The sequence below is a fragment of the Sarcophilus harrisii genome, chromosome 3 (assembly GCF_902635505.1).
Source record: "Sarcophilus harrisii chromosome 3, mSarHar1.11, whole genome shotgun sequence".
Classification (NCBI taxonomy): domain Eukaryota; kingdom Metazoa; phylum Chordata; class Mammalia; order Dasyuromorphia; family Dasyuridae; genus Sarcophilus; species Sarcophilus harrisii.
The window spans coordinates 558,890,970-558,906,106 of NC_045428.1; the positions used below are offsets into that span (position 1 = coordinate 558,890,970).

General features: G+C 42.5%; 1 protein-coding gene across 1 annotated transcript; it reads left to right on the plus strand.

The window, feature by feature from the left end:
- The first annotated feature begins 30 nt into the window (after positions 1-30).
- IFNLR1 (interferon lambda receptor 1) lies at positions 31-14,032 on the plus strand. The gene is made up of 7 exons (XM_031962594.1): positions 31-504; positions 7,012-7,135; positions 8,396-8,583; positions 9,984-10,126; positions 10,401-10,560; positions 10,688-10,809; positions 11,609-14,032. Exons 1-7 carry the CDS (start codon positions 447-449, stop codon positions 12,392-12,394), a joined length of 1,581 nt encoding a protein of 526 aa, XP_031818454.1. The 5' UTR covers positions 31-446; the 3' UTR covers positions 12,395-14,032.
- Positions 14,033-15,137: the final 1,105 nt, after the last annotated feature.

Consider the following 15,137-nt stretch of genomic DNA (forward strand, 5'->3'; position numbering starts at 1 on the left):
AAGGCCCTCCCTTGGACTGTGACTACTCCCGAGTTACTCCACTGGTAGAGGGCTTAGAGCAGGGCGGCGGATTCCGGCCCCGTACACAGATTCCACGTTCGGCGTGCCTTACTTACTCAGCACCCAGTCCTCCCGACACTCGCGCCGGCCTGGGGACTGGGGCTGTGACGCGCCTCCCATTCTCCAGCTCCACAGCCCTCCACGCCCTTGAACTTTGCGCTGTGTGAAGGTGCGGGCTTACGGGGCAGTGGATTCCCCACCCTCCCACCCCCAGTCGGCTAGGGAAAACCCCTGCCGAATGGGGAAGAAAGGGGACGAGTGGGGAGAGCCCGGGCCCTGCTGGGGAGAGCCCGGCCGGCCGGGGCCCGGGATGGTCGGTTAAAAGCCGAGTCGAGCCGAACCGAGCTGGGCCGGCCCGGCCCGGCCCGGCTCAGGGGACCCGGATCATGACCACGGGCAACTTTTGGGCCCCGCTACTCTTCTGCCTCCTGCAGATGGCACCAGGTAAAGTCTGCCCCCCGCTGAGCCTTCCAGGGCAGCCCGGACTGGGGGAACCCTGGGCTGAGGGAACTGAGGGACGGATGGAAGCTGTGCCCGATCCCCTGGCCAGCTACGGGAAAGGCGGGCGGCGGGCGCGCGGCAAGGATCCGAGACGTTGGGGGATTCGTTCTCCGCGACTGTGAGTAAAGTCTCCTTAGAGACTTGTAGCGTCACAGCTGGAAGGGAAGCTAGTGATTGCTGAATCCCGTGCCTTGCTCGCAGAGAAGCGTTAATGTGCTCGGTGTTTTCTCCTTCCCTCCCTCCCTCCTTCTCGTCTCCCTCTTCCCGCCCTCCCCTCTCCTCCCTCCCTCCTCTTATCCCCTCTATTATTAAACACTAGTAATAACGCAAGGAAGAGAATAAAGCACGAGTAAGACCCAGGCACCGTGACGGACGCTGGCTGGGTCACCCCAGGAAACTCACTCAATGGGGAAATCTCAGTGCCACAGACACCTTCTAAGCTTTAAAGGAAGGGATTTCCTCCCTGGGAGCTCCAGGGCCAAAGAAATCCCATTTCCAATCCAAACACAACCGTGCTAACCCTGCTTTGTCTTGTATTTTCTATCTGGATCTTTAAAGTTCTGAAAACGCTTTCTTGGTCACAGGTTATTAATGAATTGTATGTGATATTCGAGGTCCCTCCTTTGTTCTAAGGCCTCTTCCAGCTCTGACTTTCTCTGTTCTAAGGACCCTTCTCAATTCTAATATTCCATGTTCTAAGGCTCATTCCAATGGACATTCGATGTGCTAACAACTCTCCCAGCTCTGAACTTTTATATTTCAAGGACCCTCCAAGCTCCAGTATTCTATGTTTTAAGGTTCTTTCTGTCACAGAATTTTCTGTCTGAGGATCCCTTCGAGATGTCTAAATCTGATTATTCTACAATGTAAGATCCTTCTCAGTTCTAACATTCTACTTTCTGAGGTCTTTTTCAGCTCTGACACTCTATATTCTAATAACCCTCCCAATTCTAATACTCCACTTCCTAAGGTCCCTCCCAACTCTGACATTCTATGCTCTAAATTCACTCTCAGTTCTGACATTTTATGCTCTAAGTTCACTCTCAGTTCTGACATTGTTTTCTAAGTTTGCTCCCAGTTCTGACATTCTATGCTCTAAGTTCACTCCCAGTTCTGACATTCTGTTTTCTAAGTTCACTCCCAGTTCTGACATTCTGTGTTCTAAGATACCTTCTAGCTCTGACTTTTCAGTGTTTGAAAATGCCTTTGGCCAATTTTGACATTCTGTGATTCTGTCTTGTGTCACAACCACCTCATGAGGGAAGATAGTGGCAGTATGATTATCCCAGTTCTGTGGTTGTTCAGTTGTATCTGACTCTTTATCGCTTGACCATGTCTTAGCCAAAATACTGGAGTGGTTTGCTATTTCCTTCTCTAGCAGATTAAAACAAACAAGGTTAAGTGACATGACCAGAGTCACACAACTAGTGTGAGAGGCTGAATTTAAACTTGGGTCTTCCTGTCTTTAGACCTCTCTCTTTCAGCTGCCTAATTTTAGAGGAAGAAACAGGCCAGAAGACAGGAAATGGCTGATGTTTTATAGAAAGCCAGCAGTACCTCAGGGACTAGAACCCAAGTTTCTCTTCTGAAGAGCTTTGTATGGTTTCTATTGAGTCACTCATTTCCCTCTTAAACCTCTTGTAGACATGCCTTCTCTCCCCCCACACACACACTGACACACACATTCCTGAAAATATTGGGTTCTGGTCCTCCTGTGTAACTCAGAGGAAATTGTTTATTTACTTTTTCTGGATTTTAGAGCATCATCAAAACAGATTCTTTCTGATATGATTTTTTCCTTTCACTCCTTCCTATTCCTGCTCTTTCACAAACAAAACCCAGAAATAATTATAATATCATAGAATTTAGAGTTGGAAAGATATCAGAGAATAATGAGGACAGAAAATTTTAATTTGAGGCATAAATTCAGGACATAAATTTGGATGGGAAAAAATTTATGTCTGTGGTTTCCTTAATCTTTAGTTTGCTTTGTAAGCCTGTGTACTTTATTTTTATGTATTATATATGTATACATATATATGTACATATGTATCTGTGTGCATATAGAAACATATTTTGCTATAAAATATATATTATTCTGATTGGGTGTTGAGAGGGTTTAAGTGCTACAGGAATCCACGATGCAAAAAAAAGTTAAGGACCCCTCAATCTAGGCCAACATTCTAATTTTACAGATGAAGAAATTGGATCTAGGAGAGAGAAAATGACTTATCCAGTGCTCAGCACAATGTCTGATACATAGTGCACATTTAATAAATGCTTATTGATTGTAATAAAACCAGGATTTCAAACTAAAATAGACTTTTGAAAGCATTTTCCCAGGTATATCTGGGTGGTCTGTTTTAAATCAAAAGCTTCAAGGATAGGAAATGTCTCAATACATTTGCTTTTTTTCCTTTATTAAAAATATATACTTGTATACAGTATTGTAGTATATAAAAATAGCATTGATGTTTTTTGTTTGCTATTGATATCCCTGTATCCATTTCTGATCCCTTTCAAGATCATAATGCAAAATAGAAACAAGGGAAAAATAAAATTGACCAAGGCTGACAATAGATATGTGCACTTCTGCATAGGAGATATTTTCTTCTCTACTCTGAGGTCAGCCTCAGTCACTTTCATTTCATGTCACTTTTCATCTGGCACAGCAGTTCCTAAGATGGAGGTGAGTGAGAGCAATCACCATTGCTCTCACTTATTAGAGTGGACAGATAACTTTTTTCTGGAGCTGTTTCTTCATCTGTGAAGTGCAATATTTGACTCTCTTGGCCTCCAAAGGTCCTCCTGGCATGAAATCTGTGATCTAAGAAGTCACTGCTCCTTTCCCAGACAATTTCCTACTCTAAAAAAGGCACTGAAGGCTTGTTAGATTAGAATCCACAACCCTGTTTCCTTCAGCATCAGTACTGTCTCAGAATTGTCCTATAACTAATGTTGACTTAATGCTTTAAGGTTTGCAATGCACTTTCTAGGTTTACATCATTTAATCCTCACAACAATCCACGGAAGTAGGTGATAGTATTCCCATTTTACAGATGAGGAAATTTGTCTGAGGCAGGATTCAAACACAAGCCTTCTTAGCTCCAAGACGGATGCTCTATCTACTGCATCAGTTAGCTGCCTCTGATACCATTATGAGGGGAAACCATTTCATCTAAGCAAATGTGAGCGTGGCCCACAGTGAGACATACCCAGACTATCTATGTGGAGCTTTATCCACCTGAGTGCTTGAAAGCTTCTTCTAAGAGTTACAGTTATAACTCACGCATATTACCATCACGAAAATGTTTCAGGAGCATTTTCCTCAAAAGAGTCGTGGACATAAAAAGTGTAAGACATGTCATCACTGTTTGACAGATGATAAAATTGAAGCATCAGGAAATATGCTCTGGAGACTTAAGATCCTGCCAAGAGACTTAAGATCCTGCCACTTGACTAGCCATGTGACTTTGAGCAAGTCATTTTTTCTCTCTGTACCTGTTTTCTCATCTGTCATAAGGCAGCTTAAAGACATCTAGCCCATATTCTTATAAGGTCAATGAAGGCCAGGGAGGTTCACTGACATATCTAGGATCCCAAAGATGGTGGCTGAGTTTGAATTTGAATTCAGGTCCTTTGATTACAAATTCATCCCCTTTTCCTTAATACCACAATGCCTTCTAATGAGGAAACTGTGCTAAAAAGTCCTTATGGCCCCTTCCAACTCAGTTTCTGTTTCTATTATGATTATAGAATAAATAAGCATTTAAATGTCTTGTGCTAGAAATTGTCGCTGAAAAATTACAGCTGAAAGGTGTGCCTACACTTCCCAGAAATGACATTTGTTGTGCAATCCATTGTTACTGCTTCTCTCCACTGAGCCCAAGTCAGCTTTCAGAGGCTTCTATTACGCTTTCCCGATACTATAGAAATCATTCATTGAATTGGTCAAAGATTAGAGAGAGACCCCGTAGAAAGTATACAGGATCAGAGATCTCATGAAGAAAGGGACCCCAAACTCACCTGGGGACAATGCCACATGATCAGAACTAACCAGAATCCTTTGAATTTCTATTATATCATAGGGGTCCAGCTAGATTTAAATCTGAAAGACACCTCAGATCCATATTTTACAGATGGAGAAATTGAGGTTCTTTCAAATATTTAATCAAGAAGCATTTGTTAAGTGTTCATTTTATTCCAGGCATTGTACTAAACATTAAGATTAAAAGAAAAAGCAAAAAAAAAAAAAAAAAAAAAGTTCCTGCCCTTTTAAAGGAGCTTACATTCAAATGTGGGAGACATAAACAGGAATATGCAGGATATAAAGAGGAGGTGGAAGGTAATATTAGAAAGTCAGGATGATGGGGAGGAGAGGACCTTCTAATTCCTCCACTGAGAGAGTGGGATATGATAAAGGAAGTCTGAGGAAGAATAAGGAACTTTGAACAAGCCAATGTTGAAAATGGGAAAGAGACTTGATTAGGGAGGAATAGAAGGGTTCCCTTACTTCAATGATAGCTTAGCTGAGATTCGGTTACAAATTTGTAGTGGATTTAGTCATCTTGGTTTTGTGACTTCCTCCAACTCTGTTCAACAGTACACAACATAAAAACAAAGGAGGATTCTGGCGAGGTAATCCTGGTTTGAGTTTGGGGAAGACATGAGAAGCAAGTAATAAGACAAAGACGTAAGTCATTGAAATTGAGAAGGGAAGTAAGGTGATGGCCTGGAAAAGAAGGGAGACAGTAAGAGCCATAATGAACACAATGAAGACAAAGAATGAGAAAGAAAGTCTAAGATGAAATGATAAAAGATCAAGATTGGATAAAGGAACTTTAGAGTTCAGAGGATCTTAGATTTAGAACAGGAAAGGATTTAGATCTTCAAGAATCTATTGAATGGGGTTTGAGGATGAAGGAGGAATTCACCTCAGTCTCTGGGCTTTGCCCCCTCCTTCCACCCCAATTCCCTGTTACTTCAGCAACACTGGAATTGTCTGCCATTTAGGGGTTCACTAGAAGTAGAACCTGGTCAAACTTGTACTTTAGGAGGCTTATTTTGGCAGCTAAGTAGAGGATGGACTATATCAAGGAGGTCTAAGGTAGGAAGATCCACCAACAGCCTATCTCAATAATCCAGGAATGAATTAATAGATGAGGACTTGTACCAAGATGGTGGCAGTGTCCAAGAAGAGGGGCCATTTACAAGAGATGTTAGTGAAGGTAGAGTTGACAAAAGGTATAACTGGCAACTGATTGGCTGTGTGACAGAATGGGGTATCAATGATGATATTTAGATTGTGAGCCTGAGAGTCTGGGAAGAAGTTGATGCTCAAACACAGGTAGTAAGTGTCTGAACCAGCGGTCCAATCCAAATCTTCTACAATATACTGTCTTTCACTCACGTTTGAACAAGGAAATAGAACACTTGGAAGTGACCCCTGAATAGAGCTCAGGTGAAGTGGAGAAGTCATTAGACATGGGAGTTGAGTAGCTGATGGAATGGGAAGTTAGGTTATTTGCGGGAACGTGAATGTGTATGTTGAAGTCCCCCACATGAGGGCAAGAATTGGGATAGAAAAGGAGACTGTGAGCCAAGCACGAATTCATTAAGAAAAGAGGGAGAATGTCCTAGGGGTGAGTAGATAACAGTTATTAGAATATGACTTGGGTGATAAGTTTGTATACTGTGAAAGTCAAACAAGGGGAGTTTATCTCATAATGGTTGGCAGCCAGCTGGTCCATGGATATTGTCACTTCTTTCCACCTCAGTTAAATCAATTTCCAGGGTTGTTGTGAGGATAAAATGGGATAATATTTTTTTTAATTTTTTTTTTGTAAACCTTAAAGCACTAGTTATTGTTTATCATCTTTGTCATCATTATTATTATTACACTAATAGGAGGTAGCTAGTGGCATAGTGAATAGAGTGCTGGGCTTGGAATCAGAAAGCCCTGGGGGGAAGAAAGAAAAAAAAAGGAAAAAGAAAAGAAATTTACATGACAACTTTATAATATACTTATAAATATAAATAAATTATATACACATATAAATATATTTGCACATATATTTATATGTGTATATAATATGCATATATTTGCAGTTTCATGTGCAGTCATCATTTTCATTATACTATGTTAAGGAAATGCTTATTTTATTAAAAATAAAATAAATGTGAAAAATTCAGGCTCAAATACTTATTAGCTGTGTGATCCTGGACAAATGACTTTACCCTGTCTGCCTTAGTTTCCTCATCTGTAAAATGAACTGGAGAAAGAAATGGCAAACCACTTTAGTATCTTTGTCAAAGAAAACTCTAAAAAACATCATGAAAAGTTGGATAGGGCTGAATGATGGAAGAAATGTTACTGGTAGAGGAAGAATCTGGAAGTGGTGATGGGAAAGTTCCAAATCAGGATTTCAGACAACCTTTCTAACCCTACAGGGAACCCAAAGTTGGCCCGTCCACAAAATGTGACTCTCCTTTTCCGCAACTTCAGTGTATACCTGACATGGAGCCCAGGACCCAACTATCCTCCCAATGTGACTTATGAAGTGAGGTATCAGAGGTAGGTAAGGCTTTCTGGCTCCAGGGAAGGTGGATAGAGAAGAGGGTTGAAGGGGGAAGGGGACTGGAGGAATTATGGGAAGGTGTATGGAGAGACTACAGTGGAAGTAGTATTACCAAATACGAATATTACGTATTCAGTAAAATCTAGTCCTCTGGGGGTAATTTTGCTCTCCAGAAGGTCACAAAATTAGGGCCATAGATTTTACATTGGTAGGGACCTTAGTTCAACTCTCTAATTTTACAAAAGGGGAAATTGAGTCTAGGTTAAGCGCTTTGCCCAGGTTCACACAATCAGGAAAGTTTTCCAGGGCCAGTACTGTTAATACAATGCTCTGTCTCACAGTCTGTGTAAATGAGACAGAGGAAGGCAGCTAGGATCGTGAAAGGCCTGGAGAGAAGTCCACTTGTCAGTCAACAAACCTTTATTAAATACCTACTAGACCAAATGCTGGAGTGAGCCCTGCAAGGACGGGGTGGAGAAAATAAAAGAGATGCTTCGGTGAGGAAGGAGAACTCTTAAAGATACAAGTACTAGAGGTGGTCAGGTAGAAAAGCTTTGTTCCAAGAGAGCTAAAGTAGGAGAGAATGGGGAAGGGGAGGGAGGGTCCATTTTAAAGAGGAGAATTTCAGTTTAATTCAAAGAACAGCATCCTAAGGATTAGCAGCATGATTCCCAAATCTTGGTTCAAATCCTGCTTCGGATGCTGACTCTCCGTTATATAGCAGGCAAGCTGCTTCCCCGGGCTTATAACTGAGGAGGTCCCTTCCAGCTCTCGGTCTGTGATATAATCATGAAAGTGGGGTGGGCTAGTCCATGATCCCATCCAGCCCAACCATTCAAGGCTGAGAGCTCTCCACTTGTGAGCTCCTGTGCTTCTGGGAGTCCCCAGTAACCATAACTCACATTCCTAGTCGTGTTAGGTTTACAGAACCTTGTCTTCACAGCAATCAGCAAGACGGGCATTGCAGGCGTTGTGATTTGTGTCGTAGAGGTTTGGAAACAAGTCTCAGAGAGGTTCTCAGACTTAAAGGAGTTACTTGATGGCCTGTGAGTGATTATGGGGAGAGCTCTGGTTGTGAGCCAAGAAATTGCTCATCAGGAGACAGCAGGAATGAGGTGGGGTGGAGAATATGGCCACTTTTACCCCTATGTTAGCTACCTTTTATGCCTGTGTTACCTGTCTGAGACTCAGTTTCCTCCTCTGTAAAATGAATTGTCTCCTAGTTCCAGACCCACCAATCTTTGTTCTTTCCTAAGCTTTGAAAATGTGGAACGTTGGAAAAAGGTCAAACACTGTATGGGGATTACCACGGAGGAATGTGACCTTACCTGCCTGAAGCATCAGAGTCTACACATCAAATATAAGGGCCGAGTCAGAGCAATGGCTTCTGGGACTTTCTCCCTGTGGGCAGAATCTCCCAAGTATTTGGATTATTTATTTGATGGTAAGTTTGTCTTCCTCTTCGTGGGGGTCATGGTAGGGGAAAGGTAAGAAGGAGGGAGATAACAATGACTCCCCTTATTTTATAAAAGTTCCATAATTTAAAAATCATAGGTAAATACTATAGGATAGTATTGATTTTTTTAAAGAGATAATTTGAGGTCATAGCTACAATGCTGAGTTAATAGTTAGGAAGACCTGGATTCAAATCCCATTGTTGATTTTGCAGCTATGGACAATCATTCCATCTCAACCACAGGCAACCCTAAAACAAGAGATTATTAGCAGAAGGAGCTCACTCTCCAGCAGTCTCAGAGGCACTTGACACATTAGTGATAATAGTGTAATGTGCATTCAGTTGTCATGACTATTTCATGTCAGAGGGTGGCAAGGCCCTCAAATAGTCATTTGCATGGATAGGAACTATCCTCCTTCTTCCTCCCTGTTGACTTCCTCATTTCCCCATTTCTGTCCAGTTACCCAGGTTCAAAACCTCAGAGCCATCCCTAACTTTTCCTCCTTCCTTATCCCCAGTACAAAATCATTTACAAGTCTTGGGGAGTCTGATCAGTCCATGAGTGAACAGAAATTTTTTCCTGAGGCAATTGGGGTTAAATGACTTGCCCAGGGTCACACAGCTAGGACACATTAAACATCTGAGCCAGATTTGAACTGAGGTCCTCCTGACTTCAGGGCTGGGGCTCTATCCAGCGCACTACCCCGTTGCCTCTGAACAAGCATTTTTTAAGCATTAACTATGGGCAAGGAACAGTGTCAAGGACTGAGGGTACAAAGAAAGACAAAAACAGTCTTTTCGCTCACATTCTATTTGGAGATTCAACAGGATAAAAAAAAGAGAGAAATTAATTGCAATGGAGAGGCATTAGCAGCAAGGGGGAGGGGGACCCATAGTCCATCAATTTTTCCCATGGTTTTATACAATAAAGCCTATCTTTCATTCTGAACCCTGAATATAGGTAGTACATTTCATCAAAAATCTTTTGGAATCATGGGTGTTCATTGTCTTGACCAGAGTTGGTCCAAATGCCCTTCTCCCTCACCCCTGCCTCCCACCATTTCTAGCTACCGTCAGCCTCAGCAGAGGTCATCTCCTACAAGGAGACTTTCTTGGTTTCCACCTGGCATCCTTCCCCTGCCCCATCCTCTCCCCCCAGAAAATCAAGCCCACATTTCAAATGCAGTGACCTTTTTCCAGTGGTTTCTTAATAGCGGGGCTGAAACAGGAGGGAGGGAAGCCATAGCTTTTCAGAGGAGAGAAGGTGCTGTCTTTCCAGCCTAGGTAAGGAGCTCTGCTCCCTAGAGAGACAGATAAGATAACCTTGGAGGAGCCCCCCACCCCATTACTCCCTATTCCTACCGACTGACCTGCTCTGTACATCACAGTGGAACCAGCCCCACCCACACTGACCTGGATGCGGAACAAGGAGACCTTAAGCATCAATGCTACCTATGAGTTGCCCCCTTGTGTAGGCCCCATGAACCTGAAATACGAGGTGGAATTCTGGAAGGAGGGGAGCCTAAACAAGGTAAAGAACCTAGCTGTGAGCTACACTCCCTTCTATATATTCTGTCTTCCCCGGCCTTCCACATCCCCCCTGCCCCCTGCCAAACCAGTCTCTGTCTCAGTTTCTTCATTTCACCCTGTGGTAAAGCCCAGGACTTTTATTTTTAAACTATTACTGATATATTTTAGTTTTTTACATCACCTTCATTTCCACTTCTACTAAAATCAGGCACTTTGCAAAAGAAGCCAGTCCCACTGTAATCATTCTGGCTTTCCCCGCTCTTTTCTCTGGACAGACAAGGCCCCAGGCCATGCTCCATGGGACGAAGGTGAAGATCAGGCTTCCCTCAGATTCCACTGGGCGCTACTGTCTGAGTGCACGGACACTCTATTTATTAATCACCCCCAAGTACAGCAACTTCTCCCAACCAAGCTGTTTCCTGCTGGACACCCCAGGTGAGACCTAAAAGGGGAGAGGCCTTTGGGGTGGAGGCAGGTGGCACAAATGGGACAAAAGGGAAAGACTTTCCCACAAGTCTTTTGGAACACCAAATGACAGAAGACTCACTGTTTTCTCTCCCAGAAACCCAACTGAGGATACAGGTGTTGTTGCTGCTATTTTTCCTGGCTGTTATTATCCTTCTGGCCTGGATGTGCCTCCTGAAGAACATCTGTTTCCAGCAGGCAAAGATGCCTCTAAACCTGGTATGTCAAAGATGGCTGGAGAAGAACAAGGAACTTCAAGCCAGTCTCAGGCCAGGGAGAGAGATGGACTGGCTACAAATAATGAGGAGCATCAGGAAAGCTCCAGAACATGTGCCTATCCCCTTGTTTGCAGCCAGTTTTATTTTAAAAGTGATACATCGCTATTTCATTTCCTAGAATCCTAGTATGTCAGAGATGGTTGAGATATTGGAACCCAGGCTGTCAGAGCTTGGAGGGCCCTTAGAACACAGAATGTCAGAGCTGGGAGGGCCCTTAGAACCCCGGAGATCAGAGCCGGGAGGGTCCTTAGAACCTGGATGTCAGAACTGGGAGGGTCCTTAGAACCTAGATATCAGAGCCGGGAGGGTCCTTAGAACCTGGATATCAGAGCTGGCAGGGTCTTTAGAACCCAGGAAGTCAGAACTATACATCACTCAGGGATTGTTCCCCGGTTCATGGACACTTCAGACAGTGGAAATATCTGATTCTTTTGGGGGAGAATTTGATCAGCTATTTGATCAAGAATGGCTTATCTTTGCCATCCTCCATGTTCTTGAAGGGGTCAGAGGTTGTAGAAGAGCATTTAGAAAATAAATCCCTGGATCTAGGCTTTTGAAAGGGACATCTAGTCTCCTTTGCTCCAGGAATAAGAGAGAATCAGATCAAAGAGAGATCTGGTTCACTCAGGATAGATGTGGACATATTGGGACAAAAAATTAGACATCCTTCATCTGGGCAAAATCAAATTGGTCAAACTGAAACCTAATGGATCCACCCTCTTCTCTCCACCCTAAACTAGGACTTTTCTGGGTACACATGCCCTGTGAAAACCTTGAACCTGGACAGACAAGAGCCCAGCATCTTGTCCATCTGCCCTAAGAATAATTTAAAGCAGGGAAGAAGACCATACGCAGGATCTAGGAGTCCAGGCGTCCCACAGCCATCAGAAGTGGAGGGCCATGAGCCTGAGGATGAGAGTGAAGAGGAAGAATTTGAGGATGACAGTGGAACCTTTGAACCTTACCTTGGAGTTGCTCCCCTAAAGGACTTGCTGACTGGAATGAAGGAAGCAGAGAGATACACGCACAGTTTACAATCTGCAGGGTCCCTGACCCATCCTCCGGGGAGTGATTTCTCTCCAGTTATGGACACTTCAGACAGTGGAAATGTGTCTGACTCTTTCTGGGGAGAATCAGGAAGCATGAGCTGTTTGATGGAGGCTGACCTTGGTGGGGCTGACCTATCTCTGCCTTCTCCCACATCCCTGGAGGAATCAAAGGTTGTCGAAGACCCTTCAGGGGATAGTTTGTATTCCAGGGACTCTTTGGAGCCCTCCTCACCTGGGCTGATACTCCCTGAAGTGCCTCTGGTTTCTCTGAATTCCTTGATAATTACCATGGACCGAGGAGCCCAGGATGGGTCTAAGGAAGAGAGGGATTGTTTTATGGAGGAGGAAGAGGAGGAGGAGGAGGAGGAAGAGGAAGAGGAAATGGTTGATGGCAATGAGGTGGAGGGCCTCTGGAGTGAGTATCCCAAGAGATCTAAGGTCACAGATTACCAACGTATACCCTATAGGCTTCGTTGAGTCAATCACCACTCTCTCTAGTTGCCAAAAAACCTCTCTCAGTCTTAACCTCCTTCAGAATTTTTCCTCAGTTTCTCCCAGATCCCGAGGGACCACTGGATACTTCAAAATACTCCCAAGATTAACTCTTCAGTATTTGTGGGATAACCAGACTGCTTCTGAAACCCATCCTGGAAAATGATTTTTCAGTTGTGTTAAATGGGAAGGAAAATCCCACCAACGTCACCATCTGTGTGCTCTTGGCAAAGCCTCTGTGGGCCCAGTTTCCTCATCTGTAAAATAAGTAGGAATGTGCTTGGACTAGATGACTTATAGGGTCCCTACCTGCTTTCAAACTAAGATCTATGATCTGGTGCTCAAGATTTAAAGGTAACTGTGACCATTTAGTTTAGTTTTTTCATTTGACAGAGAAGGAAACTGAGGCTCACAGATACCTCATGCTACAGAGAAAAGACATCTGGACCTGGAGTAAGAACATCAAAGTTCTGGTCACTGGGAGTCTCTGAGGTCCTAGGCAAATCACCCTTGGGGTCTCGGTTTCTTGATCAGCAGAATTCAATTTAATTCAACAATTATTCAAGGATTTGCTTTTTTGCAAAGTGCCATACCAAGTATCAGAAATACAAAAACAAAAATGGAAGTCTCAGACCTCAAAGAGTTTCCATTTTGATGGGGGATACATAGAACACGTATGGCAAGCATGTTCACGCTTATGGTGGATGGAGCCTGAGCTGGGCTTTAGTGGAATCTCAGAATTCCAAGAGGCAGAGCAAGGAGCATGGGGGCAGCCTGTGCAAGGACCGTTCACCACAGGCTACTGAGGCACAGGCCATGCCAGAGTGACTATGAACATAGTGAAGAGAGTGCTTTGTAAACCTTACGTGCCCTATGGAAATGTGAGGAGGTCTTTGTGTTGTTGGGAGGGTTTTGTTTTATTTGTGTATATATGTGTGTGTGTGTGTGTGTGTGTGTGTGTGTATACATATATGTATATATATTTATTATTTATTTTTAAAAAATCCTTTTCTTCTTAAAGTTTGAGTTTCAGATTCTTTACCTTCCTCCCTCCTACTTCTTCCCCATCTACTGAGAAGCAAATACTATATCAATTATATTTGTAACATCATGCAAAATACATTTGTATAGTAACCATAAGGCAAAAAAAGAGAAAGAAAGAAAGAAAGAAAGAAAGGGAAGAAGGAAGGAAGGGAGGAAAGAAGGAAGGGAGAGGGGGATAGAAGGAGGAAGAAAGAAAGAAAATGAAGGGAATGAGGAAGGAAAGGAGGAGTAGAGGGAAGAAGAAAAAGAGAGAGAATATGAAATTCAATTTATACTCAGAATTCTTCAGTTCTTTCTTTGAAGGTAGCATTTTAAATTTATTTTTTATTTTTTTGCTGAGGCAATTGGGATTAAGTGACTTGCCCAGGGTGTGTAATACAGATAGGAAGCATTATGTGTCTGAGATCATATTTGAACTCAGGTCCTCTTGACTTTGGTGCTGGTGCTCTATCCATTGCACCACTTAGCTGCCCCATAGCATTCTTTTTTCATCAAAAGTCCTTTGGATTTGTCTTGCACAAATGTCAATGACTATAGTAATCTGGTGTTTGATAAATCCAAAGATTCAAGTTTTGGGAATAAGAATTCACTATTTCATTATTGTTTGGTAAGAAATGACCAGCAGGATGATTTCAGAAAGGCCTGGAGAGACTTACATGAACTGATGCTGAGTGAAATGAGCAGGACCAGGAGATCATTCTGTACTTCAACAACAATACTATATGATGATCAATTCTGATGGACATGGCCCTCTTCAACAATGAGATGAACCAAATCAGTTCCAATAGAGTAGTAATGAACTGAACCAGCTACACCCAGTGAAAGAACTCTGGGAGATGACTAAGAACCACTACATAGAATTCCCAATCCCTTTATTTTTGTCCACCTGCATTTTTGATTTCCTTCACAGGCTAATTGTACACTATTTCAGAGTCCAACTCTTTTTGTACAGCAAAATAACTGTTTGGGCATGAATACTTATTTTGTATTTAATTTATACTTTAACATATTAAACATGTATTGGTCAAACTGCCATCTGGGGGAGGGAATGGAGGGAAGGAGGGGAAAAATCGGAACAAAAGATTTGGCAATTGTCAATGCTGTAAAATTACCCATGAATATAACTTGTAAATAAAAAGCTATAATTATCCTAAAAAAAAAAAAAAAAAGAATTCACTATTTCACAAAAATTTCTGGGAAAAAATTGGAAATTAGTGTAGCAGAAAACCAGGCAATGACCAATATCTAACATCCTAGACCAAAATAAGATCAAAAAGCATTCATGATTTAGACATGAAATTAATGTTTTAAACAAATTAGGAGAACAAAAGAGAGTCCCAGAATTGTTTTGGATCCTTGTTTTAATTGGAGTAGACAAACCTTTCACAGTTGATCCTCATTACAACATTGCTGCTACTGTGCACAATGATCTCTCAGTTCTTCTAGTCATGTGGCATTAGTACATCTAGATCTTGCCATGTTTTTTTCTGAAACTAATAATTCATCATTTCTTATGGCACACTAGGATTCCATCATTATCATATGCTACAACTTGTTCAGTCATTCCCCATTTGTGGGCATTCTCTTAATTTCTAATTCTTTGCCACCACAAAAAGAGCAATTATAAATATTTGTATGTGTAGGTTCTTTCCCCTTTTCTTTGATCTCTTCGGAGGTACAGACC

What these genes read in the sequence shown, in the direction of transcription:
- IFNLR1 (XM_031962594.1), top strand. Translation starts at nt 447, where the DNA reads ATGACCACGGGCAACTTTTGGGCCCCGCTACTCTTCTGCCTCCTGCAG. An exon ending in TATGAAGTGAGGTATCAGAG is followed by an intron (nt 7,136 to 8,395) that starts GTAGGTAAGGCT and finishes TTCTTTCCTAAG; the next exon opens with CTTTGAAAATGTGGAACGTT. An exon ending in AGGAGGGGAGCCTAAACAAG is followed by an intron (nt 10,127 to 10,400) that starts GTAAAGAACCTA and finishes TTCTCTGGACAG; the next exon opens with ACAAGGCCCCAGGCCATGCT.